The sequence below is a fragment of the Oryctolagus cuniculus genome, chromosome 1 (assembly GCF_964237555.1).
Source record: "Oryctolagus cuniculus chromosome 1, mOryCun1.1, whole genome shotgun sequence".
NCBI classification, from domain to species: domain Eukaryota; kingdom Metazoa; phylum Chordata; class Mammalia; order Lagomorpha; family Leporidae; genus Oryctolagus; species Oryctolagus cuniculus.
In genome coordinates, this window is record NC_091432.1 from 57,244,553 (window position 1) to 57,272,193 (window position 27,641).

General features: G+C 45.5%; 1 protein-coding gene and 1 non-coding gene across 5 annotated transcripts; both read left to right on the top strand.

Annotated features, from left to right (window-relative positions):
- On the top strand, positions 1-107 carry LOC127484964 (U6 spliceosomal RNA). The gene has a single exon (XR_007912169.2). It is a non-coding gene; the product is annotated as a U6 spliceosomal RNA (small nuclear RNA).
- A 4,466-nt stretch (positions 108-4,573) lies between these two features.
- On the top strand, positions 4,574-25,916 carry TMEM9B (TMEM9 domain family member B). Of its 4 annotated transcripts, none has more exons than XM_051824518.2 (5): positions 4,574-5,036; positions 8,230-8,321; positions 13,158-13,266; positions 18,540-18,674; positions 24,741-25,916. In XM_051824518.2, the coding sequence occupies exons 1-5, from the start codon at positions 4,728-4,730 to the stop codon at positions 24,894-24,896; spliced, it is 801 nt and encodes a 266-aa protein (XP_051680478.2). In that variant the 5' UTR covers positions 4,574-4,727; the 3' UTR covers positions 24,897-25,916. The 4 variants fall into 4 exon arrangements, with proteins under 4 accessions (XP_051680478.2, XP_002708846.2, XP_008264148.3 ...); XM_002708800.5 differs by having other exon boundaries at positions 4,817-5,641; XM_070073670.1 differs by lacking the exon at positions 4,574-5,036 and adding an exon at positions 5,695-6,269.
- The last annotated feature ends 1,725 nt before the right edge of the window (positions 25,917-27,641 follow it).

Genomic DNA, 27,641 nt, shown 5'->3' on the forward strand with positions numbered 1-27,641 from the left:
GTGCTTGCTTCGGCAGCACATATACTAAAATTGGAACGATACAGAGAAGATTAGCATGGCCCCTGCACAAGGATGACACGCAAATTCGTAAAGCGTTCCATATTAAAAAAAAAAAAAACAGTAAATTCTGAATGTTCTCACTGCAAAAAATACATATTTGAGGTGACAGCTATGGTAATTAGCTGGCACGTTGTATAAATATATCATTACTTTATACCTTATAAATACATATAATTTTTCAATTCATAATAAAATTAATTATTTTATAAACATTTATTTATTTGAAAGGCAGAGTTACAGAGAAAGAAGGAGAGACACAGAAAGATCTTCCATTTGTTGGTTCACTCCCCAAATGGTCACAATGGTTGGGGCTGGGCCTCTGGATCTCCCATGTGGTTGGCATGGGCCCAAGTATTTGAGCCATCCTCCACTGCCTTCCCAGGTGCATTAGCAGGGAACTGCATTGGAAGCAGAGCAGCTGGAACTTGACCTGGTGCTCCAATATAGGATCTGACATTTCAGGCGGCAGCTTAACCTGCTGTGCTACAATGCCTGCTCAAAAATAAATAATAGAAAGTGTTTAAAATTAAAAGGAGAGGTTGGCAAGAAAGTATTCCAGTCAAAAGAAAGGAAATGTCTTCATATTATGCTAATTGGATTAACAGTGAATAATATGGTTGCTTTTATAATAATGAAGTCAATGGTGACTTATCTAAATTGGTGGATATAAATCTATTGAGGGATAGAAGATGAAGAAATAACACATGTGTTTATGAGAAGACTTGAGCATAAATGCATATCTTATTTCCTATAGCAAGTAGTAAAATGGCCCACACTTAAAAATTAAGAACTAGCAGTATATGATGCTACTTATGCTTTATTTTATTTGAAAGAGGGGGAGGAGGAGGGGGAGGGGGGAGAGAGAAAGAGAGAGACAGAGAGACAGAGAGAGACAAAGAGAGAGAGAGATTCCATCTGCTAGTTCATTCCCCAAATGCCCACAACAGCTAGAGCTGGGGCCAGGCTGAAGCCAGAAGCCCAAAACTCCATCCTAGGCCAAGATAGTGTGAGATCCCATTCTGTGGTTTAGTTCTCAAATTCCTGGGATCCAAAAACTGAATCCAGGTCTCCCACGTGGGTGGCAGGGAGCCAACTGCTTGAGCCATCACCTGCTATCTCCCATGGTGCACATTAGCAGGGAGCTGGAATTGGAAGCAGAGCTGGTACTCAAACCCCGGCACTTCCATATGGGATGCAGGCATCCCAAGCAGCATCTTAACCACTGTGCTAGACATTCACACCTAAGCGTGATATTTAGAAATATGAAGATAAGTCCCAAAAGAGATAGCTAAAAGGTAAAAAAGAGATTAGCTCTGGGGAGTTGAAATAGGAAGTATAGAGGGCTAGGGCAGTGTCTGCTCTTTTTCATTATAAGCCTATTGATACCTGTGAATTTTTTTAATGTAATTGATAAAAATTAGTGTTTAATGTAGCAGTTCATTGATTTGAAAATCTAAGTGGATGGAGAAGAGGAACTGCTTCTATTAAGCAGTATAAGACTCTGGAAAACCAGTAACACTGATTTAGTACCCCTCTGGGAAAAAAAAATATAATAGCTCCTTATTTTGGTATGGAGCTGTACTGTGTTCCTTTGTTATTTTAGGGACTCCAGTGACTTGTCAGCAGTGGTAGCACCAGCAGCTCTAGGAAAAGAGAATATTCTGGCTCCATGCGTCGTTGTTACCATAGTAGCTACTAGTATATGTGGACATGACACACACAGCTTTCCATGCAGCGGCCAAAGAGCCTAAGAGGGCGCATCCTAGCAGATGTGCAAAGTAAAGTGTTGCTCAAATAAGACATTTTAGGGTTATGCTTGGGAGTAACTGGAAAGCCTTCTCTGAATGTGTCCCATCACAACCACTGGAGGCCAATCCAAGGAAATCGTCCATGCTGTGCATACTCCACTTGTCTTGGACTGGTGTGGCCTAAGCCAGAAAGGGTGGTGCGGAGGGATAAGAAAGAAGGGGGCATCCAGCCAGCCATTCAGTCATTAGAGGGGAATGGAGATCAGAGTAGGGAGATAGCGGAACTGGCAAGGCCACAGTCACAGATCTGTCCCAGATCCATAAATTGTCACTTCTGCTTCCTAACCCTGTGACTGCCACACTTAAAATTAGAAATAGTTCCCCTTCTTTTCCTAACCACCACCACCACCACCCCAACACACACACCGGGGAATTTTTTTTCAAGCCTCACAAAGAAATAAAAGGACCTAGGCCAGGTGGGAGGGTACACCTGGGCCTGTCTCGCTCTTTAAGAGGAATGGAACAGGAAAATCTAGTTACAGCAAAGCAAGGAAAAGGGTGGGTACTAAGGCCAGTCCTGCACATAAACAGCACAACTCCAATGAACCCTAATCCTCTGAGACCCTAGGCCAGAAATCTTTCCTCCCTTGCCTACTATGGTGGCCCCAGATCCTACCATTTGCATCTCTTTGGGCGTCTCAGCAGAACTGAGTAAGGATTCAAGTAGCTATAGGTACCTGATACTTTTCTTTGGCCAGAGGAACCTTTCCCATTCTCCTTTTTCCTTTCTCTGATCCCTGTAAGCATTTATCATTTTTTAAAAAAGATTTATTATTTACTTGAGAGGCAGAGTTACAGACATAGAGAGGGAGAGATAGAGAGGTCTTCCATCTGCTGATTCACTCCCCAAATGGCTGCAACAGCCGGAGCTGGGCCAGGAGCTTCTTCCATGTCTCCTACATGGGTGCAGGGGCCCCAGGACTTGAGTCATCTTCTACTGCTTTCGCAGGCCATAGCAGAGAGCTGCATCATAGTGGAACCGGTGCCCATAAGGGATGCTGGTGCTGCAGGTGGATGCTTAACTTACTACGCCACAGCGCCGGTCCCAGGCGTTATCATCTTGATCTCAGTACCCATGTGCAAAGATAATAAGACAAGGTCCCCATCTCACCAAGCGCACAATATTTTGGTGGAGGTTGGGAGTATAAAGGCAGATAAGAAAACATAATTTTACTGTAATGGGGTAAGTTAGGAAAGAGATGGGCACAAACACAGAAAGGAGTGCACTTAGGACAGGCTGTGTGGTTCAGCAGACCCCTGACCTAAAGGAAAGTAAGAGTTGCCCAGATATGGGCAGGGCAGAACAAACGGAACTAGCCCCACCGCTTCTACAAAGTCACCGGAAGTTGTATTCCAGTTTTGGCAGACAGCTGCCTCTCCAAGCCCTGTGTTCTTGCTAGATCAGTTCCTGTGACTCCTCTCCTTACCTTGGCCACAACCTTGAACCTTCATTTAGGCTCCAGTCAGGTACCCATCCTTCCAGTCATAGTCTACTCACGGCAACATCAGTCTCTATTCTAGAATGGCATTGTCTAATATAAATAGAAAATATTCTGGTAACCACACTTTAGTAAAAAAGCAGGTGAAATTAACATATTTAGCCCAGTACAAAATATCTAACCATATTAATATCTTAAAATCTGAGATGTTCTATTTGGTTTTTAATGCTAAATCTTTGAAACCCAGTGTATATTTTATACTTACAGCTTGTCTCAAATGTTCAGTCGCTACATGTAGCTAGTGGCTACTGTACTGGACAGTGTACTTCCAGTGTTACAGTGTATTTCCTCTAAGCCTCTGCACCCCAGTCAAGGCCATGAAAACAGTTCAGGAGACAGCTATGAGGTTTCAGCCAAAGCATGAGCATTCTCTTTAGACGCCAGACCTAAACAACCCTAAAATAATCCCAAACTTGCTTCTGAATAAGCTTATACAATCAGATCCGAGGTGCCTCACTGGTTGTGTAAGCTGATTCAGGGTGTGTAAGTTTGACCCAGGGTGTGTCTTGATTGTTGTGGGTCAGCAGAACACCCATTGACGTCAAAATTCACCAGTGACAGCATCTTCCCAGGGCAGCCTGGTGACAGGACAGCCAGCACTGAACTGGTCCTGTTTGGGGATGGGTATTTAGGACTGAAAGGAGCTAAATATATCTGATGCAATATCAGACACTCTTGCGTTAATTCTAGCCTGGCTTCCATAGGAATCATGTGGGAGAAAAAAAAATGTATAAAATTCTGTTAATGGGCCGGCACCGCAGCTCACTAGGCTAATCCTCCGCCTTGCGGCGCCGGCACACCGGGTTCTAGTCCCGGTCGGGGCACCGGATTCTGTCCCGGTTGCCCCTCTTCCAGGCCAGCTCTCTGCTGTGGCCAGGGAGTGCAGTGGAGGATGGCCCAAGTGCTTGGGCCCTGCACCCCATGGGAGACCAGGAAAAGCACCTGGCTCCTGGCTCCTGCCATCGGGTCAGCGCTGTGCCCCGGCCGTGGCGGCCATTGGAGGGTGAGCCAATGGCAAAGGAAGACCTTTCTCTCTGTCTCTCTCTCTCACTGTCCACTCTGCCTGTCCAAAAAAAAAAAAAAAGAAAAAAGAAAAAGAAAATTCTGTTAATGAAAACATTTACACAATCTAGGAAAAGATAACTTTTACAATCTGTTTAGAGAAGGAAGCGCAAGTATTCCGTCTGAGTTCTTGAAATCCAGAGAGGCACAGAGAAGGGCGTGTGATTTGCCCAAGATCGTTCAGCAAAACCCTAACAGTTTTGACGAACCCTGTATTCTACCCGCCGACTTCACGGTCTCCACTAACTACAACAAATATTTTAGTGGAAGACACTGTGCCATCGCCAGGGTGCCCCTAATGCACCCGCGGAGGACGACCCGCGCTGGGCAGACGGGGTCAGCCGCCGCGAACACACTTGTCCCCACCTCCTGGAGGTCGGGGAGGAGGATACTGCTGGCGGTTCTTTCGCCAACTTCACACCGTCCGGAGCCCGGCCTGGGCCAGCCCAGCATCGCCGCTGCGGCCTCCTTTCCAGCTGCCGCCAGGACCAAGGCGGCCAGTGTCCATCCGGAGGCCGGCGGAGAGCCGCACCTGAAGGCGGCACACTGCGACTGCAGGAAGCCAAGCCGGGCAGGGAGCTGTGTCCGGTCGGCGCGCGGGCTGCAGGTCAGCACCTAAAGTGATGGGGAAGACCCCCGACCCCCTGACCGGGGGTGGGTTTATGCGAAAACAGATGGCTCGGCTAGTCCCGGCCCCGTCTCCACGGACTGGGCCACCCTGCCTGCCATTCCAGGGGCCTGGCACATCCGGGCCGCCGGGATCTGAAACAAACGGCTCAGGCCTTGCATGGGCTGCATCTGACAGCCGGAGCTGGCACTGGCTTCCGCAGAGCCCAGGCTGTCACCCCAGAACAGCCCTACTCTGTCCGGGGGCCACGCGTGGGCCGGGCCGAGCGCCGGGACCGCGCAGCCTCCGGACCCTCCGCACACGGAACCGTTTCCGGGGCGGATGCTTTTTGCTGCTGACCCGGCGCGGCCGGTGACGCCAAGGCCCAGACGGAAGTGTGGGCGGCGGAGCCGGAGCCGGAGCCGGATCCCCAGCGTGAGCCCGAGCCGGGAGCCGGTCTCGGGGGCTCCGGGCTGTGGGGACGGCTGGGCCTGGCAGCGATGGCGACCCTGTGGGGCGGCCTCCTTCGTCTCGGCTCCATGCTCAGCCTGTCCTGCCTGGCGCTCTCCGTGCTGCTCCTGGTGCAGCTGTCAGACGCCGCCAAGGTGAGTCCCGCCCAGCCTTCGCTCTGACAGGAGCTCCTCCCCTGCTCCGGCCTTGCGGAAGCTGCCTCTGCCGACCTGCTCGCCGCCAGTGGGTTCCTCTCCGACCCTGACAGCTGGACCCCTGGCTTCAGCCCCCGCAACACCGCACCCTGCCGGCTGCCTGGGAGCTCGCTCGCCCTGAGCCCGGGCAGCCCGGCCGCCCCCGCGCCCAGCCCAGTGCAGCCCAGCCCGTGCCCGCAGCCTGGACAGCAGCTCCTTCGTCACTTCCCTTCTCAGCCCCGACAGCACCCACCTCACCCGTCCCAGCCTTTGCAACTCAGAGGGCCTTCCGTTCTCCACCCTGAAGCTCTGACCACCTCCTCCTCCCGCCCCCATTCCCCAAGGCAAGGACCGAGGGAGCCCCCCATCTCCCAGCAGTCCTCCTCATTAGACTAACTCGTGTCATCTCACCCCCGAACACATTCCCTTCCCGGGTGGAAACTTGCCCCTCCTGGCAACCTCCCCTCCCGATAGGATCGCTCACTTCCTAGGCTCACCCAACCCCCTCGGGACCTCTTGGCTGCTTTTCTGCCTTTTCTTGACTGCCTGATACTTTAGTGGGTAAAAGAGGACCCAGACTGCGGAAGAGGTGAGGTGATCTCCCTGGTTGCGTTTCTCCGCCCATCTAGTACCCCCATGCTGCTGGGTGCCCCTGCTCCCCGGACCTGCCCTGGCCCCACACTCTTTACTGAGCTACCCATTATCGGGGGAAACAGAAGGGATTCACACTAGCGTGGTGGGAAAACAAAATGACATTGCAGTTTTGGGCAAAAAAAAAAAAAAAAAAAAAAAAAAAAAGCTTTCATCTATAGGGACTGGAAAAAGGAAATGACAGGTAGCAGATGTTTGTGATCAGGGACTCTGAAAGCTTTCCCACCTCCCACTAGAAGCAGCAACAGCAGCAAGTCTCCTGGCACCCTCCGCATAGCTCCCCCATCGCTTTATGTAACGTATGGCGACCGTGTATTTATGTGTCCTTGTTATGGGCAGGAACCCTGGCTTGTGCTCATCTGAGCCCACCTCATTGAACACAACAAGTTCTGCACAGAGCAGATGCTTACCAACAAGCAGTCGCTGAATACGTTTATGAACAGCTCTGCCAGGTGGATTGTGGGTGCCGGGGCCCAGTGCTCAGGGGATAATAGATTTCCCTTTGCTGAGGAAGAGTCCGCTACTCTTTCTCTACACAGATGCTTGGTCGCTCTTCTTCTCTCTCTTTAAAACTTTTTCTTAGAACTTGTGCTGTCAGCTGGTTCCCTGGGAAGCACAGACCAAACTGATCTCAGCTAGAATGGAACTACTTCCCGTATGTACTTCCTTTCTGGTTGGAGCTAGGTGCCTCCGACACTTCATCCCTTTTACAGGACTCTGGCCCAACTCTTTTGGTCAGTGTCACTGCCCTTCCACCCAGGAGTGGCAGAATGGTATGGAGAAGCACTGTGACTCTCTTTGAATAATTGTTAGTTTGCTCCTTCCCCATCCTTTTGAAATCAGCGTTCTTATATGCAGGCACAACTGTCTACTCTGTGTGTTTCTAATGGCAAGTACTTCTTGAGGATATGAACACAATTGGATTGCCATATGACCATAACTGGCTAATAAATCACAAATCCTGTACTAGGAATAATTTCAAAATAATTTTATGTGCTATACAATGATTCATGAGCATTACCATGTAGGACTTGTGAGTTTTGAAATTTTGTCTCTCTCAAAATTAAAGTTTTTTTTTTTAAGATTTTTATTTTTTTTTTTTTGACAGGCAGAGTGGACAGTGAGAGAGAGAGACAGAGAGAAAGGTCTTCCTTTGCCGTTGGTTCACCCTCCAATGGCTGCCATGGCCGGCGCACTGCAGCCGGTGCACCGCGCTGATCCGAAACCAGGAGCCAGGTGCTTCTCCTGGTCTCCCATGGGGTGCAGGGCCCAATTACTTGGGCCATCCTCCACTGCACTCCCTGGCCACAGCAGAGAGCTGGCCTGGAAGAGGGGCAACTGGGACAGAATCCGGCGCCCCGACTGGGACTAGAACCCAGTGTGCCGGCGCCACAGGTGGAGGATTAGCCTATTGAGCCACGGTGCCAGCTTTAAGATTTATTTTATTTATTTGAAAGACAGAGTTACAGAGAATGGTAGAGACAGAGAGAGAAGTCTTCCATCCGCTGGTTCACTCCCCAGATGGCTGCAACGGCCGGAGCTGCGCCTATCCGAAGCCAGGAGCCAGGAGCCTCCTCCAGGTCTCCCATGTGGGTGCAAGGGCCCAAGGACTTGGGTCATCTTCTACTGCTATCCCAGGCCATGACAGAGAGCTGGATCAGGAGTGGAGCAGCTGGGACTAGAACTGACGTCCTTATGGGATGCCGGTGCTTCAGGCCAGAGCTTTAATCTGCTGTGCTACAGTGCCGACCCCCAAAATTAAAGTTTTAAATGAATGGTTTTAGAACATTTGGCCAGAGGTGTTTAGTAAAATGTGTATGGTGCAGTTTGTGTTTTCTTTTCTAAATGTTGATGGTAAATTGTGAACAAGCTGTGCTAAGTTTCCATTTTGGTTACAGAATTTCGAGGATGTTCGATGTAAATGTATCTGTCCTCCCTATAAGGAGAATTCTGGGCATATTTATAACAAGAACATATCCCAGAAAGACTGGTAAGTATTCTAGTTATTGGATTATCTGTCAAGTTTTTTTTCTTTGCTTATTGTTGTTAGTACAGAATGTTCCTCTCATGTGTAATTTTCTTTTGAAGTATTTCTTTTTAAGCAAAAATGTCCACTTCTATTTGCATTTGAAAGTCCCAGCAGAGCCCTGAGTGCATTATTCCAGCTTAAAGGAGTCCTGCAGCTAAAACACTAAGACCCAGGATTCACATGAGGATGAGGCTGAGTCTATGGCGCCTAAACCACCATAGTTACTTTAAATTTCTCCCTCATGCTCTTCAGTAAGGGGTTAAGAAACCTCCTTTCTCTGGATTATAAAAAAATTTTTTTTGACAGGCAGAGTGGACAGTGAGAGAGAGATACAGAGAGAAAGGTCTTCCTTTGCCATTGGTTCACCCTCCAATGGCCACCGTGGCCGGCGCACTGTGGCTGGCGCACCGTGCTGATCCGAAGCCAGGAGCCAGGTGCTTCTCCTGGTCTCCCATGCGGGTGCAGGGCCCAAGCACTTGGGCCATCCTCCACTGCACTCCCGGGCCACAGCAGAGAGCTGGCCTGGAAGAGGGGCAACCGGGACAGAATCTGGCACCCCGACCGGGCCTAGAACCCGGTGTGCTGGCACCGCTAGGTGGAGGATTAGCCTATTGAGCCGCGGCACCAGCCCTGGATTATAATTTTTACAACTTACAGGTTTGGGTCAAATATTGTGAAGTATGAGAGGCTATGTATAAAAGTGACAGAGGCTCAGGAAGGAATGGGAGTGAGCTGTGTATGGGATTATCAGAGTTTCCCATTTGGTGCATGTGAATGGGCTATAGGTGTGCCCTCAGGAAGTCAAGCAGGCCTGGCACCCCTGGGATCCTGACTGACTAGCAGCCAGCAGCCTTCTCTGTTTGTCCCAGTGGGCCTTACAAATTAATTTATTAATTTATAGTATTTATTTGGAGGCAGAGACAGAGAGATAAATCTTCCAACCTCTGGCTTACTCCCTGCACAGCCCTAATAGCCAGGGCTGGAGCAGGCTGGGAGCTGGAAACTCAATCTGGGTCTCCCCTGTGGGGTGGGTGGTGGGCACTCAACTACTACAGCCATCACCTGTTGCCTCTCACTGTGCAGATTAGCAGGGGGCTGACAGAGCTGGGACTCGAGCCCAGGCGCGCCACTAGGCGATGTGGTTGTCCCAGCAGTGGCTCACCTGCTGCACCAAATACTCTCTCCCAATGTTCTCTGTGAAATGGTTTCATGTGACAAAGTGATTCGGCTATGTTCTTACAGGTTATACAGAAGCTAGTTACTTTATACAATACAAGAAAGTTCAAATAATTCTTGTTACTTCTATAAATTTTTCAAATATATTCTACACCCATCGACAGTTTATTCTGTTATCAGTAATAGAACATGATGCCTAAGTGGCAAATGAACTCATTCTTCAAGTGTTTAAGCACTGGTCTTCTCACTAACATTTTGTTATCGCAGGCTTAGACAGAATCATGTCGTTCATCCCTGGTAACTGGTTGTAATAGGGAGCTTTGGAAATAAAGAGTTGCAAACAAAGCGTGTATGGATCCTGCTCGCCCTCCGGCTCTTCCCTGCCTCCTTCCTGCAGCTTCCCGTTTACTGGGAATGGGTTCCCAGCTGGCTCTGAAATGTTTTACCCGGCTTTAGATGGGCAGACAGGCTATGATCAACCGGGATGTTGGGACTTTCTCCAGGCCTCCAATATTTGTAAATCTCCACACATGTTTTTTTTTTTTTTTTAAGATTTATTTTAAAGGCAGAGTTATAGAGGGAGAGAAAGAAAAAGAGGGAGAGAGAATGAATGAATATCTTCCTTCTGTTGGTTCACTCCCCAAATGGCTAGAGCTGGGCCAGACTGAGCCAGGAGCTTCTTCTGGGTCTCCATGTGGGTACAGGGGCCCAAGGACTTAGGCCATCTGCTGCTGTTTTTCCCAGGCACATTAGAAAGGAGCTGGGTCAGAAGTGGAGCCAGCTGGGACTTGAACCAGCATCTAGCATTGCAGGTGGCAGCTTTACCCGCTATGCCACAACGCTATCCCCACAACGCAGGTGTATTTTTACCTTCTGTTTTCTAGTCTCTCATTTTGTCCAGTTGTTAGCTTTAATTCTTCATTGATTTACACTGGCCAACTTAGAATTTAAGAAAAGTTAGAGGGGTCGGTGCTGTGGCGCAGTGGGTTAAAGCCCTGGCCTGAAGCGCCAGCATCCCATATGGGCGCCGGTTCTAGTCCCGGCTGCTCCTCTTCCGATCCAGCTCTCTGCTGTGGCCTGGGAAAGCAGTAGAAGATGGCCCAAGTCCTTGGGCCCCTGCACCCATGTGGGAGATCCGGAAGAAGCACCTGGCTCCTGGCTTCGAATCAGCACAGCTCGTCGTTGTGGCCATCTGGGGAGTGAACCAGCGGATGGAAGACCTCTCTCTCTGTCTCTACCTCTCTCTGTAACTCTATATTTCAAATAAATAAATTAATCTTTAAAAAAAAAAAAAGGAAGAGTAACCTGCTTTTTATTAAAAAAGAAAAGAAAAGTTAGAGTGCTCTGGTTTCTGTTTGGGGTGTATTTTAAAGTTGTTAATGCCTTCTTTTGGCACTAGAGGGAGCCATTGCCTAGTTCCCACGGTAGTCTAATTCAGTCTGGTTCTGTTTATGAGTAGACAACCAGAGGGAACCTTCCTGCTTCCTCTTCAGCTCTTCACAACTTTTGCACAGTGCTGGATATTTTTTTGTGCCTGGAATATCTTGTCCTTCAAAATAAATACTCAATACTTATCCAGCACTTAAATTTCCAGGTAATTCTTAGGTTTTGTTGCTGAGGCTCCTGTAACTGAGATGAGAAACTAAACAGGAAACAAGTCTCACTTTCCTGGGGTGCAGAGAGATAAAGGCAGCTGACCTAGGAGGTGACAGACCTGGATTCTGGTCCTTTTTCAGTTACTGGTTCACTCTGTGACCTTGTGCAGGTGACCTCTCTGGGTGTTGGGCTGGATGACCTCCCTGATTCCGAGGTAGATGGGCTCCTGCTAGGGTGTTTAGCTGCCTCTGCCCACTTTATGCCTGCATGTAGCTGCATACTTGCCTGGTCTTCCATATGTTTGCAGTAGATACCACACATTTTTACCATGTGTCTCATGTGGTCTTATCCTTGTTTGAAATTCTACCACTAGCGATTTAATTTTCCTTACCATCTTTGTGAAAATTGAGTTTGTTAAGGATACCTGAGATGTCATCACTCATACCATTTTGAATTTTCCTTCTAATGCCACAGTTCAGAGCTAGCAGAACACACAAAAAAAGTGCTTTTTCAGGGTGCAAAGAGAAGCCTAGAGCCAGGTGCTTCCTAGAAGAATGGACCTTATAGGGAGGCCGCTGTGGTAGAATTAAACCATAAATAGACTGGATATCAAGGGGCAGGGTGGATAAACAATATATTTTTAATGTATTTATTTGAAAGTCAGAGTTAGAGAGAGGGAGAGGCAGAGACAGAGAGAGGTCTTGCATCTACTGGCTCACTCCCCAAATGGCCTCAATGGCCAGGGCTGGGCCAGGCCAAGGCCAGGCCAAAGCTAGAAGCTTCATCTGGGTCTCCCATGTGGGTGCAGGGATGCTCTTGGAGCATCTTCCACTGCTTTCCCAGGCTCATTAGCAGCGAGCTGGATCAGAAGTGAAGCAGGCAGGACTTGAACCGGCTCCTATATGGGATGCCCGCGCTGCAGGCAGCAGCTTTACCTGCTGTGCCACAGTGCCAGCCCTGATAAACAATCTCTTACAATAACAGAAGCACTCATCTTTTTATCTTTTTTTTAAATATATTTTTATCTTATTTTATACATTTTCTCAGGGTAATTACTTTTCATTTTAAAATGTTACCAATCCTACTTGTCCTTGCTTTTTCAAATAGAAAGGATTTTTGCTCACTAAGAAAAGTGGGTTTTTTCTTAGTGTGGCTTTTAGTGTTCAATTTTCAGAATTTCAGAATTTACTACTTTGTTTAATGTGATAAACAATTCATAAGCTACACTGTGACAGAAATTATATTAGTTAATTCACAAAGGAAATAATCTTATATTTGAACAGTGTCCCATGTACCATAGTTTTGTCTGGTAACAGCATCATTTGTAACTCTTTTTTTAAAGATTTATTTATATTAAAGGCAGAGAAACAGAGGGAGAAGGAGAGAGAGAGCGATCTTCCATCCACTGGTTCACTCCCCAAATAGCCACAATGGCCAGGACTGGGCCAGGCCGAAGCCAGGAGCCAGGAGCCAGGAGCTTCTTCCAGGTCCATGTGGGTGCAGGGGCCCAAATACTTGGGCCATCTTCTACTGCTTTCTTAGGCACATTAGCTGGGAGCTGGACTAGAAGTGAGCAGCCAGGAGGTGGAGCAGCTGGGACTCGATTTATTTATTTATTATTTGAAAGACAGAGTTACAGAGAGGCAGAGGCAGAGAGGTCTTCCATCCGCTGGTTCACTCCCCAGATGGCTGCAGTGGCCGGAGCTGTGCCAATCCGAAGCCAGGCGCCAGGAGCCGCCTCCGGGTCTCCCACACAGGTGCAGGGGCCCAAGCACAGAGCTGGATCAGAAGTGGAACAGCAGGATTCAAGCCTACTGTGCCACAGAGCCGGCCTCTAAACTATGAAATCTTAACAAAGTGCTAACACCGAGAGAGGAAATGATCTCACTTTGTATTTGATTGTTTGTTCTTTATATTCTTCCACTGGGTAAGTTCAGTGATTATTCTGGACTTTAGGAAGGTTTTGATGGATTCAAATAGAAAATACAGGCAGGCTTAAGTGGTATTTTGTCTTTGTGTTTTCAGTGATTGCCTTCATGTTGTGGAGCCCATGCCTGTGCGGGGGCCTGACGTAGAAGCCTACTGTCTGCGCTGTGAATGTAAATATGAGGAAAGAAGCTCTGTTACAATCAAGGTAAAAAATATATATATAGCTTTTCCTTTCCTGGGTGACCTCTGGACCCCTACCCCAAAAGGAGCCTGCAGTGTGCTTCATTGAGATGCTTTGTGGATTAGTTAGGATTTGTTAGATAGATAGGTGAAAAGGCACAGCAGTGCCCTGTGTGTCATCAGGATGCTGCAGGAGAATATCCCGGCTTCTCTGTGGGCCATGTATAGCAAGGCTTCTGAGAATAGCCTCCTTGCCCGCCAACACTTTGAAAAAAACTAGATAAATAATAGCTGTTCTAAAACATCACCTGTGGATTTTGAGATTCCCTTTCTTTATTTCCTGGAAGAAATAGAAAGTAGATAACTCTTACCACCATTTGGAGCTCTAATTGTTTCATTACTTTATTATGGTGCTTGATTCTTCTCCCTGATCTTTCTATATGGTATTTTCCGTTCCTTTTCCTTACAAATGGGAAATCTGGGATGGTCAGTTATAACAGTCACAAAGATTTCTTTTTCTTTTTTGTAGAGATTGACTTTTTTTTTAAGATTTATTTATGGGACTAGGAGCCAGGCGCAGTGGTTTAATGCCCTGGCCTGAAGTGCCTGCATCCCATATGGGCACCGGTTCGAGTCCTGGCTGCTCCACTTCTGATCCAGCTCTCTGCTCTGGTCTGGGAAAGCAGTGGAAGATGGCCCAAGTCCTTGGGCCCCTGCACCCACGTGGGAGACCCTGAGGAAGCTCCTGGCTTCTGGCTTCGGACTTGGTGCACCTCTGGCCATTGTTGGCCATCTGGGGAGTGAACCAGCGAATAGAATACCTCTCTCTCTCTCTCTGCCTCTGCCTCTGCCTCTCTCTAACTCTGACTTTCAAATAAATAAATAAATCTTAAAAAATAATATTTATTTGAAAAACAGAATTACAGAAACGCAGAGGCAGAGAGAGAAGGATATCTTTCATCTGCTGGTTAACTCCCCAAATGGTTACAATGGTCAGGACTGAGCCAAGCCAAAGCCAGGAGCTTCTTCTGGGTCTGCTACATGGGTGCTTTCCCATCTGAGTCTCCCATCCTCTTCTGCTTTCCCAGGAACATTAGTAGGGAGCTGGATTGGAAACGGAGCAGCCAGGACTTGAACCGGTGCCCATATAGGATGCCAGCACTACAGGTGGCGGCTTTGCTCGCTACGCACAGCACTGACCCTCACTGTAGTTTTAAAATTTTTTTTTTTTAAGTTTATTTTTACTTACTTGAAAGGCAGACTGACAGAGAGGGAGAAAGAGAAATTTTCCATCTACTGGTTCACTTCCCAAATGCCTGCAACAGCCAGGGCAAGGCCACATCAAAGCCAGGAGCCAGAAACTCCACGCGGGTCTCCTGCTTAGTTAGGTGACATGATCCAGGTATTTAAGCCATCACCTTCTGCCTCCTAGGATGTGCATTGGGAAGCTGTATCAGCAGTGGAGCCAGGATTTGATCCTAGGCACTCCCAACAGGGCACGCAGGCATCCCAAGCAGTGGCTTAACCTGCTGTGCCACAACACATACCCATAAACTTTTTTAAAACATTATTTATTTATTTATTTATTTATGGGAGAGAGGGGGCAGAGAGCTTGCATCTGTATTGCCCAAATGCCTGTAATGGCCAGTCTAGATCAGGCCAAAGCTGGGAGCCAAGAACTCAGTCCAGGTCTCCTGTGTGTGTGGCAGGGACCCTACTACTTGAACCTCCACATGTTGCCTCCCAGGGTGCACACTAGCAGGAAGCTGGAGGCAACAGCAGATCCAGGACCAGAACCCCAGCACTCCAGAATGGGAGGTGGGAATCCCAACTAGCATCCCAACTGCTATGCCAGATATCTGCTCCTGTACTTTTTTTTTTTTAAGATTTATTTATTTGAAAGGCAGAGCAAGAGAGGTTTTTTAAGACTTGAAAAATATTTTGTGTAGTTCTAGCCATCTAAATGAGACTAATTCTTTATGAGAGGAAAGGAATCCTAATAAGAACTGACAGAAAAGTTTATTCAAAAACATTTCAGGCTTGAGGAACTAACATCAGATCAGCCTGATCATTAAATTTTATACAAACTTTAAAAGATAACTTTAAATAGTGTCTTAACTACTCACATATAACCCAGGTTGAAATCAAATCTTAAGGAGAAGCTTTGACCTGATGTAATTATAAATAGGCAGATAATCAGCATATTTAGAATGTTTAATTCTATAAATTTACATATCTTGGAGTTTTTAAATAAGATTAATGCTACTTGTGTAACAGCATTCATACAGATATTTTTCTAACATAAATGAGAATAATTTGATGATATTTGTATTTTATGAGTAATGTAAAAAGTAAACCATGGCACACAGTTTAATACCAAATCAGATAACACACAGGCATGTGTTCCTGATTTTGTCTTCCCCCTTTTCTCCTCTTTCCTTCTCTTTCTCCTCCCTCTCCCCCTTAAAACAACTTTTTTTGCTTTTTTTTTTTTTTAAGATTTTTATTATTTATTTTATTTGAGCGGTAGGGTTACAGACAATGAGAGGGAAAGAAGGAGAGAGGTCTCCCTTCCCTTGGTTCACTCCCCAAATAGCCACAATGGCTGGAGCTGCGCCAATTCGAAGCCAGGAGCCAGGCGCTTCTTCCCGGTCTCCCATGCGGATGCCGGGGCCCAAGGACTTGGGACATCTTCTGCTGCTTTCCCAGGCCATAGCAGAGAGCTGGATTGAAAGTGGAGCAGCTGGGACTAGAACCGGCGCCCATATGAGATGCTGGCACTGCAGGCAGAGGATTAACCTACTGTGCCATGGCGCTGGCCCCCTAAAACAGCTTTTGACAGCTTTTTAAAACATTCCCATCTCTCATGCCCATTTACAGTTAATTCTGATTCCAACACCCAGCCCCAGACAATCACTATTCTAATTTCTGTCTCTGTATATCTGAACAGTTCATATAAATGGAATCATGTAATATATGGTCTCTTGTGACTGGTATCTTTTAGTAAGTATAATGTTGTTGATGTTCGTTCAAGTTTTAGTATGTATCAATACTTCATCTGTTTTATTGCTGATTAGTATTGTAATATGTGACTACCCATTCATCAATTGATAGGCATTTGGATTACTTCCAGCTTTTTAAATTATGAATAATACTGTCATGAATATCTGCATATATGTATTTATATGGATTTATGTCTTCCTTCCTCTTGGATAAACTCCATACTGTGGCAATTTTCTGTTTTACTTTTTAAGAGACTGCTAGATTGTTTCCCAAAGTGGTTATACCAATGTACCTTCCTATCAGCAGTGATGAGGGTTCATTTCTTTTTTTTTTTTTTTTTTTTTTGACAGGCAGAGTGGACAGTGAGAGAGAGAGAGACAGAGAGAGAAAGGTCTTCCTTTGCCGTTGGTTCACCCTCCAATGGCCGCCGCTGCAGCCGGCGCACCGCGCTGATCCTGGCAGGAGCCAGGAGCCAGGTGCTTTTCCTGGTCTCCCATGGGGTGCAGGGCCCAAGCACCTGGGCCATCCTCCACTGCACTCCCTGGCCATAGCAGAGAGCTGGCCTGGAAGAGGGGCAACCGGGACAGAATCCGGCGCCCCAACCGGGACTAGAACCCGGTGTGCCGGCGCCGCAAGGTGGAGGATTAGCCTATTGAGCCACGGCGCCGGCCCGATGAGGGTTCATTTCTGCACAGCCTTGCTAACACTTGGTATTGTATGTCTGTTTTTTTTTTTTTTTTTTTTTTTTGACAGGCAGAGTGGACAGTGAGAGAGAGAGAGACAGAGAGAAAGGTCTTCCTTTGCCGTTGGTTCACCCTCCAATGGCCGCCGCGGCCTGCGCGCTGCGGCCGGCGCACCGCGCTGATCCGATGGCAGGAGCCAGGAGCCAGGTGCTTTTCCTGGTCTCCCATGGGGTGCAGGGCCCAAGCACCTGGGCCATCCTCCACTGCACTCCCTGGCCACAGCAGAGGGCTGGCCTGGAAGAGGGGCAACCGAGACAGAATCCGGCACCCCGACCGGGACTAGAACCCAGTGTGCCAGCGCCGCTAGGCGGAGGATTAGCCTAGTGAGCCGCGGCGCCGGCCGTATGTCTGTTTTATTATAGCCATTCCAGTGATGTATCACACTGAACTTTTTTTTTTTTTTGAAGATTTATTTATTTATTTGAAAGTGAGAGAGATAGACAGTGACAGATCTTCCATCTACTGCTTCACTCCCCAGATAGTGGCTAGACCAGGCCAAAGCCAGGAGCCAGGAGCTTCTTCCAGGTCACCCATGTGGGTGGCAGGGGCCCAAACACTTGGGCTAGTCTCCACTACTTTTCCCAGGCTATCAACAGGGAGCTGGCTCAGAAGTGGAGCAGCTGGGACACAGGCTGGCTCCCATTTGGGGTGCTGGTATTGAAGGCTATGGCTTTACCCACTACGCCACAACACCAGTCCCTGTACTTTTTGTTAGTAGACAAACTAATATCCCCAGAAAATTTCTGGCTTAAAAAAGTATTTTTGTGTATCTGGATTGATGTAAAAGGATACCTTGTTGAAATTGATGTGAATTACATTTTCTGTTACGGTTCCTTTAAGGTGTTTTAGCAGTGGTGAATGTAGGATGCTATGTTCACTTTAAAAAAAAAAAAAAGGCTGGCGCCGCGGCTCACTAAGCTAATCCTCCGCCTTGCGGCGCCGGCACACCAGGTTCTAGTCCCGGTCGGGGTGCCGGATTCTGTCCCAGTTGCCCCTCTTCCAGGCCAGCTCTCTGCTGTGGCCCGGGAGTGCAGTGGAGGATGGCCCAAGTGCTTGGGCCCTGCACTCCATGGGAGACCAGAAGTACTTGGGTCCTGGCTTCGGATCAGCGCGGTTTGCCAGCCACAGCGCGCCGGCCGCAGGCCGTTGGAGGGTGAACCAACGGCAAAGGAAGACCTTTCTCTCTGTCTCTCTCTCTCATTGTCCACTCTGCCTGTCAAAAAAAAAAAAAAAAAACCAAAAAACAACCTCCTGCTGTGCCAGCAATGGTGACAAACGATTAGCAGTAAGTGAGGATGAAATTTTGAAGACTTGAAAACAAATGCTTTCTTTCCTCCCTCTCTCTCTCTCTCTCTCTCTCTCACTTTTTTTTTTTTTTTTAATAATTCTTTGGTAAAGGGTTGTGTTAGTTTCTTAAATCAGAATCTGGTTTGTGTAGACGTCCTGGATGCTTAGCAGGTGTATTAGTCTTTACTGTGACTTTACTGCTATTCCACAAAATTCTGATTCCTTGGCTTGAACAGAGATATGACTTGTTTTCAATTTCCTTTAGGTTACCATTATAATTTATTTGTCCATTTTGGGCCTTCTGCTTCTGTACATGGTATATCTGACTCTGGTTGAGCCCATACTGAAGAGGCGCCTCTTTGGACACTCACAGTTGATACAGAGCGATGATGACGTTGGGGTAAGTTCTCAGCATGCGCTAGCTGCCCAGGGCCAGTCTCTGTCATCATCGGGCGTGAAGCACAGTGAAAAACAATCACATGTGTATGCTGATGTGCGGGAGCAGATCCTCAGCTAGAGAAGCTAATTCCAGTTCTCACTGTAAGGTCCGTCTGCTGCTCTGTGAGGAGACTGTTCCCACAAAGCTGTAAGCACGGTGGTTTTAACTGGTGATCCTTGGGAAAGGTGCCACAAGAGGCCTTGCCCTGTTTACATTGAGAAAAGCATCCGGGACGGCTTTCTCCCCTTGTTCCTGCCTGAAACACCTTTCCTACCGATAGCACCAGAAATTTGAGGAGAAGGAGCTTTAGTGAAAGGAAGCATGGAGACCATGACACTTTTTTCTTAGTGAACTACAGCTTGATAATCTGCTGATTGTTTTATCTTGCCTTTTTTTCCTCCTGCCTAAGAGAAACTTTTTTTTCCCTTTCATTATGAGAAAAATGAAAATGTTACTTTAGATACTGTTCTTGACTTTAAAACATGTTTATATTTGTACTTGTAGTTGGTGTAATCAGTGTATTAATATTTTTGTGGCCTCCATTTTGTTTTCACATTTCATCATTCTGGACTATGTTGAGAAACTGACACAGCTAACAAGCTTGTTTTTCATTATAGCTTAGAGAATTACATTGTTTTATCATTGTCTTGTTTAGGATTGTTTCTGGATTTCCACTGTTTCATTATTATATATAATTTTTTTAGAAATTATGCTTTTTTATAAAAAGGTTTATTTGTTTATTTGAAAGGCAGAGTTATAGAGAGAGAAGGAACAATAGAGAGATTTTCCATCTGCTGGTTCGCTCCCCAAATACCTTCAATGGCTGGGCGTAAGCCGGGCCGAAGCTAGGAGTCAAGAGCTTCATCTGGGTCTCTGATGTGGATGTAGGGGTCCAAGCACTTGGGCCATCTTCTGCTGCTTTCCCAGGTGCATTAGCAGGGGGCTGGATCAGAAGTAGAGCAGCTGGAGCTCGAACTGGTACCAATATAGGATGCTGGTATTGCAGGTGGCAGCTTAACCCACTGTACTACAATGCCAGCCCCATAGAAATGATATTCTGTTTTGAATAATTTTATTGAGCTACATTCCTTAAAGTAGATAAGATTCAGTGTGTTTTCAAGAATCAATGCCAGAGCCAGCACTGTGGCGTGGCAGGTAAAGCCACCGCCTGCAGTGCCAGTATCCCATATGGGTACCAGTTCGAGTCCCGGCTGCTCTACTTCCAATCCAGTTCCTTTCTGATGCACCTGGGGAGACAGCAGAGTATGGCCGGAGTGCTTGGGCCCCTGCACACATGTGGGAGACCTGGAAGAAGCTCCTGGCTCCTGACTTCAGACTGGCTCAGCTCTGGTCATTATGACCATTTGGGAAGTGAACCAGTGGATAGGAGACTCCTCTCCCTCTCCCTCTCCCCCTCTCCCTCTCCCTCTTTCTAATAAAAAAGTCTTAAAAAAATCAATTCCAAAAGCCAAACCCAGCATGAGCTCTTGCCAATCACTTCAGAAGCCCCTTTCCTCTGGAAAGGCTTGGGCACCTGTCAGTAAAAGATGGGAGAGGGGATCCTATCTGGATGGCTCAAGTGATAACTATAAAAACCTGGACTTTGAGCAACACATAGTCTCATGAATATCAGTTATGAATACTTAACTTCATTGAACAAGCTCTTAATGTTTTTGGTCAAGAATTTTCATAGAAATACCTGTTTGACTCTTTCCCCCTTGCTGCCTATATGAATTCAGCCAACACATATTGGGTTAGCTTTTTTGTTCCTGGTACTATACTGGGTACTAGAAATAAAGGGAAGAATAAAACAAAGACAGGCTTGTGATAGAAATGACTGACAGTGGTGTGTTTTCCTTTTATTTTTAATCATATAAGAAACATTTATTTTAGAAGAATTCTTGGAGGAGACTGATAGGCTGAGAGAGAAGTTAAGGTGAGAGATCAGATGTGGTCCAAACCACTTCGATGAGGCTGAAGTGGAGAGAGCTAGAAGGACGGGTTTGTGTCCCAGAAGCAGTAGAGTCTCAAGTGCTGCTTCCCTGGTCATTTTCATCCACATGTTCGGGTTTTTTAACCTTGATGCCAAAGACATTTAAAAGGTTAAGTAATTGTTGGAGGTTGCGGGGAGATGTCCTGTTCATTGTAAGATTATGAGAGTACTTAAAAGTTTGTGGAAAATGCATCTTATGAAAAAACTATGCTTGGACTTCAAAATTTCCTGCAACAAAACAAACTTGTCTTCATTCCATTTTTCCATGAAAGTTTTGAAGTTTTCTCGTATTTAACAGTATGCCTGACCTCTGTCCACTAGGTCTGGCAGCACCATCCTGCCAGCCTCCCCCATCCTCACCCACATCCGGGTCATGCCAATCAGAATTGTCCACAGACATTGCTAGCTGTCCCTGGGAGGCAAAACTGTCCCCAGCTGAACTGTATTGCTAAATGAAAGATGCGTATCCAAGGCCACTTAAGCCATTTTTGTTATATGCTCTTGGGTTGAAAGTCTGACTTTACCACATTCTTTACAGCATTAGGTATCTGCTCTTGATGTCAGAAATAGCATTTATATAATGTATGTGGAACATAAAATAACAGACGCTCACATGTGTAGACAGGTGCATGTGGGTCAGGCCCCGAATTGGTGAAGGCAGGTGCTCAGTAACTGTTCTGTATGCCAGTGATTTTTTCTGCCTGTGCCTTGAGCTGTGAGAGACGTGGCTCACCATTTTTTGGCCTTTTGGCTAAGATCACATGAGAAGCCTGATTCTTGGATATCTCTTAACTGGTTCTGGTCATAGAGAGATTTTTCTGACCAGAGATATGAGTTTATGTTAACAACTTCATATGAAAATAAATTAAATTTAAATTCCTAAAATATGTGAGTTCCTCTACTACATATGTACTTTTAAAATTTCTTTGTTAAATTCCTAACTTTTATTTTTCTATTTGTATTCAGTGTAGAGCATTTTAAATCAAGTTAAGTTAGTACAAATAGTTAAAAAGCTCACTTCAAGTAGTCACAATATTTACTGTATCATATATCCATGACACATCATCACTGTTATCAAAGCATTACATTAAAACATGTTTTGTATTTATTGTAATTTTATCAGGTGTAAAAAGAACAAACATAAAAAGGGCAAATCTCTTTGCATTCCTCCAGCATCCTTGACCATGAGCAACTAGTTCAATCTTGTTCTAATAGGTGTAGAACAGACCAAAAGGATTAACTGGTTTGTTTAGGCTTTTGAGTTTGTTCCTTAAGAAGATTTTTTTCTCATTACCTCAGAGGTAGGTAACAGAACTGTGAAACTGAGAGGTGCCCTGCTGATAAAGTACATCCCTCTTCCCAGTCTTGTTTATGTCAAAACAAACCAATGGTAATAATGTTTTATATACAAGTCCATTGTGGCACCATATTCCTATAGTGTCATTTTAATCTTCCTGAATAAAACCTGTGTGTTGAGAAGCTATGACATCAAGTCAAGGTTAGGCAAAGTTTTGTTTGTGCTAAATGACCTTGGGCTGGTTTATTTCCTTATGGGAAATCAAGGAATCCTAAACTTTAACCGTCCTCTTTCCTTACTTTCTTTCACATATCTTTGAAACATTTTGGACTTTATGGAATTGTCTTTATTATTTTCATTTGTAAGGTTAAAAATATTTAGCCTTTGCACTAAGCCATTACCTAAATCGAGTGAAAAGGGAATTTTGGTAAAGAAGGCGAGGAGTGATTCTTGGTTAAGGCGCCGCCTGGGACATACTTATGAATCCCATACTTATGAATGCCTGCTTCAAGTTACTGCTGTTCCATGCTTCTGATCCAGTATTCCTGCTAATGCGCCTGGGAGGTAGTAGATAATGGCCCCAGTAGTTGGATTCCTGCCATCCATGTGGGACACCTAGGTGGATTCCCTACTCCTGGCTTTGGCCTGACCTAGCCTAGCCCTTCCTGTTGCAGGCTTTTGGGGAGTGAGCCAGCAGATGGAAGATCTCTTTCTTTTGTGTCTCTCCATCTCTCTTTGTCACTCTGTCTTTCAAATAATAAATAAATCTTTAAAAGAAGAAGATAAGTTCTTTGGAAATGGAAATATTATATGTTTTGTTGTTAAAATAAAACAGGTATTATAATACTATCTAATAGTCAGTGCCGCGGCTCAATAGGTTAATCCTCCGCCTGCAGCGCCGGCACACCGGGTTCTAGTCCTGGTCGGGGCGCCAGATTCTGTCCTGGTTGCTCCCCTTCCAGTCCAGCTCTCTGCTGTGGCCCGGGAGTGCAGTGGAGGATGGCCCAAATGCTTGAGCCCTGCACCCCATGGGAGACCAGGAGGAAGCACCTGGGTCCTTGCTTCGGATCAGCGCGATGCGCCGGCCATTGGAGGGTGAACCAACGGCAAAGGAAGACCTTTCTCTCTCTCACTGTCCACTCTGCCTGTCAAAAAAAAATAATAATAATACCATCTAGTTGTAGTGGCTTATATAGTTAGGAGATTATGCATAGCTTTCCACAAACATGCTGACTCCTGTCTTGCATATATACTAGAGCTTTTTAAGACATGCACAGTAAAACAACGTTGATTTTTTTGTTGTTCCCTAGAGGCAAAGTTTAGTTTAAGAGAGCTGACTTATGATTTGGATCTTGCGTTAGAACATTTGAAAGCTTTGCTAGCATAGGGTTCTGGAAAAAGGGATCAAGGAAAAAGCAAACAAAAGCAATACATTATTATTGAATGCTATTTGTCATGTAGCCAGCTGTGTTTGTATCTCATTCATAAATAGATTAGCGTGGTGGTTTCCTGTGTAGTGACTACAAATATCCAGTTGCATTGGTTTATTTTGACCGAGATAGGTTGGCTTCCCACACAGATACCTGAGTAACCCTTCAGTGGCCTCTTTCCTAAGGCAGCAGCTGACATGGAAGGCGCTAGGCGCTCAGCAATGAAAGATTCAAGTCTCTGTCAAACAGAAACTGAAGTAAAGAATTCCTTACTATGGTTGGTGCTGAAGGGTAATTGTAGCACTTGAGCTGTCTCTTTTCATTACAGACTGGGGAAGGGAGGAAATGAGAAAACTTGGAATCTGGTCCATTTAGTGTTGTATTGAGGGTATAGGAAGAGATAAAACCAATTAATATAAGACCCTGGCAACTCATCTTCCAGGGTGAATATGGTCCCTACCTGGCAAGTAAACAATTCTAATATATTGAGAGTCAGGAAATTAAAAGAAGTTTCCTCTGTCACAGATTAGCTGTATAGTATTGAGTAAAGTCAGCTGAATCTCTACTTTCCATATCTGTAACATGGAGGTGTTAAAGTGACAATAGATGTTCTTCCCCCTGCTAGTCAGGGAAGCTTTCTTTCTTTCTTTTTTTTTTTTTTTTTCAAGTTGTATTTATTTGAAATGCAGAGTTGCAGACAGCAAGAGAGAGAATGAATGAACCTTCTGTTTGCTAATTTACTACCCAAATGTCCACAATAGCCAGAGCTGGGCCAGGCTGAAGCCAGGAACCTGACATCCAGGTCTCCCATGTGGGTAGCAGGGACCCAAGTACTAGGGCCATCTTTTCTGCTTTCCCAGGCACGTTATCAGGGAACTGGATCAGAAGTGGAGCAGCCCCAGAACTTGAATCATTGCTCATATAGGATGCAGGTGTTGCAGACAGAGGCTTAATCTGCAGTGCCACAGCGCTGGCCCTGAGGGAAGACTTCTTTTTAGCCTGAATGACCAATGTCTTTATCTTGGTCTCTGCTTCTTAATGGAAACATCTTTAGAAATGATGACCCATGGGAACATTTCACAAATACCTCCTATCACTTGTTCCCTGAACCACCTATTTCCATATTTGAGTTCATCTACTTCTGATAGTTGAGTATACAGAAACACTTAGTCAGGCACATACTCTGCTGTTTGAAAGTCCAGCTGTTCCTATCTCTGTGGCTGGCCAAGTGCTGTTTGGTGTGTGTGTGTGTGTGTGTGTTACACTGATCTAACCATCTCTGATGTTCTCCATCCCTGGACTTTCAGGATCACCAGCCTTTTGCAAATGCCCATGATGTGCTGGCACGCTCCCGCAGTCGAGCCAATGTTCTGAACAAGGTAGAATACGCCCAGCAGCGCTGGAAGCTTCAAGTTCAAGAGCAGCGAAAATCTGTTTTTGACCGACATGTTGTCCTCAGCTAATTGGATTTTGAATTCAAGGTGACTGGAAAGAAACAAGACAGACAACTGGAAAGAACTGACTGAATTTTCCTGGATTTTGTTTTAATACTCTGTTTGATCTCATCAAATCTTGCTGAAGACTCAAAATTGGAAGCAAAAACATGCTTGGTATTTTTTTTTTCTTGTCAATGTATTAATAGAGACATTTTTAAAAGCACACACCTCAAAGTCAGCCAATAAATCTTTTACTACTTGTGACTTTTACTAATAAAAATAAACTTTCTTGGTAATTATCTTGAAGTCCTTTAACCTTGAACAAGCCCTCTTCTTTTTCACTACACAGTTTTAACTTGGTTTTCAAGAGGATTTTTAGGGGTTTTTGTTTTGTTTTTATTTTTTTGTTGTTGGGGGGGTGGTTTTTTGTTGTTTTTCAGGAGAAGGGAGGGATGTGTGGGAACTGCTTCACGATGCTTTTCTTGAGTTACTTCACTACACAAACTTTTGTAAATAGTCCTTACCTTCTACTTTCAAGTTTCATTTCTATTTTGCCATGAAGCCAGCCTCATCAGAGCGCTGACTTACTCAACTGACTTTTGCACTGACTGCATTACCTAGGTATCTGGCTGGCCTGTGACTGCACTTCATGTAAACTGGGTCTGAAATGCCTGGTGGCTCTTCACAAAATGCAGATTTTCCTCATGTACTGTGATGTCTGATGCAATGCATCCTAGAACTGGCTATTTGCTAGTTTACCCTAATGACTAAACATAGTCTTGATGTGTGTGGTCTTCCTCATCTTCACATATCTTTAAGGACAAATCCTAAGGACTTGGACACTTGCAATAAAGAAGTTTTCTTTTAAACTCAAGCCTCCTTGGATTAATGACATACGCATTATTTGCTGGCGATTCTGGTCATGAGAAGCAGCTGTGAACTAGGACTGGGTGCCTTTCTCTAAAGGGTATAACAGTTATTTGAGAATTGACTTTTTCTTCCTATATCTTTGTTGGAATGTAATAATAAAATAATTTTTGAAACACCTATCAGTGTATTCATGTCTGCTAGCTTTTTCCTCCTCTCTCTTTTGCTGAAGGTAAGGTTTGATGAACAAAGACATCTCTACCGTGTTTGTGAGACTGCTGTTTTACATTAATCATAAAACATTGATACTAAATGTGTGTGCAAGAGCAGAGAGAGAATGTATGATTTCTTAGAAGGGTCTCTTGGCCGGCACCGCAGCTCACTAGGCTAATCCTCCGCCTTGCGGCACCGGCACACCGGGTTCTAGTCCCAGTCGGGGCGCTGGATTCTGTCCCAGTTCCCCTTCTTCCAGGCCAGCTCTCTGCTGTGGCCCGGGAGTGCAGTAGAGGATGGCCCAAGTGCTTGGGCCCTGCACCCCAGGGAGACCAAGATAAGTACCTGGCTCCTGGCTTCGGATCAGCGCGGTGCGCCGGCTGCAGTGCGCCAGCCGTGGCGGCCACTGGAGGGTGAACCAACAGCAAAGGAAGACCTTTCTCTCTGTCTCTCTATCTCACTGTCCACTCTGCCTGTCAAAAAAAAAAAAAAAAAAAAAGAAGGGTCTCTGAAAAGTATAAAAGTTTCATTTTGATAAATTAAGAGACTTGAAAGTCTTTTTTTTTTTTTTTTAATTTTTGACAGGCAGAGTAGACAGTGAGAGACAGAGAGAAAGGTCTTCCTTTTGCTGTTGGTTCACCTTCCAATGGCCGCCGCGGCCGGCGCACCACGCTGATCCGATGGCAGGAGCCAGGTACTTCTCCTGGTCTCCCATGGGGTGCAGGGCCCAAGGACTTGGGCCATCCTCCACTGCACTCCCTGGCCACAGCAGAGAGCTGGCCTGGAAGAGGGGCAACCGGGACAGAATCCAGTGCCCTGACTGGGACTAGAACCCGGTGTGCCGGTGCCACAAGGCGGAGGATTAGCCTAGTGAGCCACGGCGCTGGCCTGAGACTTGAAAGTCTTAAAGAAATTAAAAAATTCTTGGCAGACATATTAAAATTAAATTACTTTAAATGAATAAGGATGAGATCTTAAGAGCTATTGATAGGCATTTTTGATTAGTAAAATTTTTTTAGCATTTATAAATTTATTGTAAAATTGATTTTTGTTAGTATCACAGATACATGAGACTAGTTTAACATTTTAAAATAATGTAATCCTTCATACCTAAAGAAGAAAAACCACATGATTGGACTGATAAATGGAGAAAAAACATTTCACAAAATCCAATACCTGCTTATAACAAAAACTCTCAGCAAACCAGGAAGAAGGAGAATGTCCTCAACTGGATAAAGACATCTACAAAGAAACCTGCAGCTAACATTACCTTTAACGCTAAGAAACTAGAAACTCCCACAGGTGAAGAACAAAGCAAGGATACCCTCTCTCAGCACTTATTTCCTACATTATATAGGAAGTGCTGGTGTATGCAATCAGTGAAGAAAAGGAAATTAAAGGTATAAAGATTGGGAAAGAAGAAATAAAACTTTACAGATGAAGTAATTGTGTAAAAAACCCAAAAGAATAGACCAAAAGAAATTTCTCAAATAAGAAGTGATCACAGCAAAGTTTCAGGAAACAAGATTAATATACAAAAGTCAATTTTTTCCTATATATCGGCAATGAACAAGTAGAATTTGAAATTAAAAACAATACCATCTGTATTAGCAGCCCCCCTCCAAATGAAGCACTTTAGTATAAATACTTAGATAAAATAGGTATAAAATCTACTTGAGGAAATCTACATGA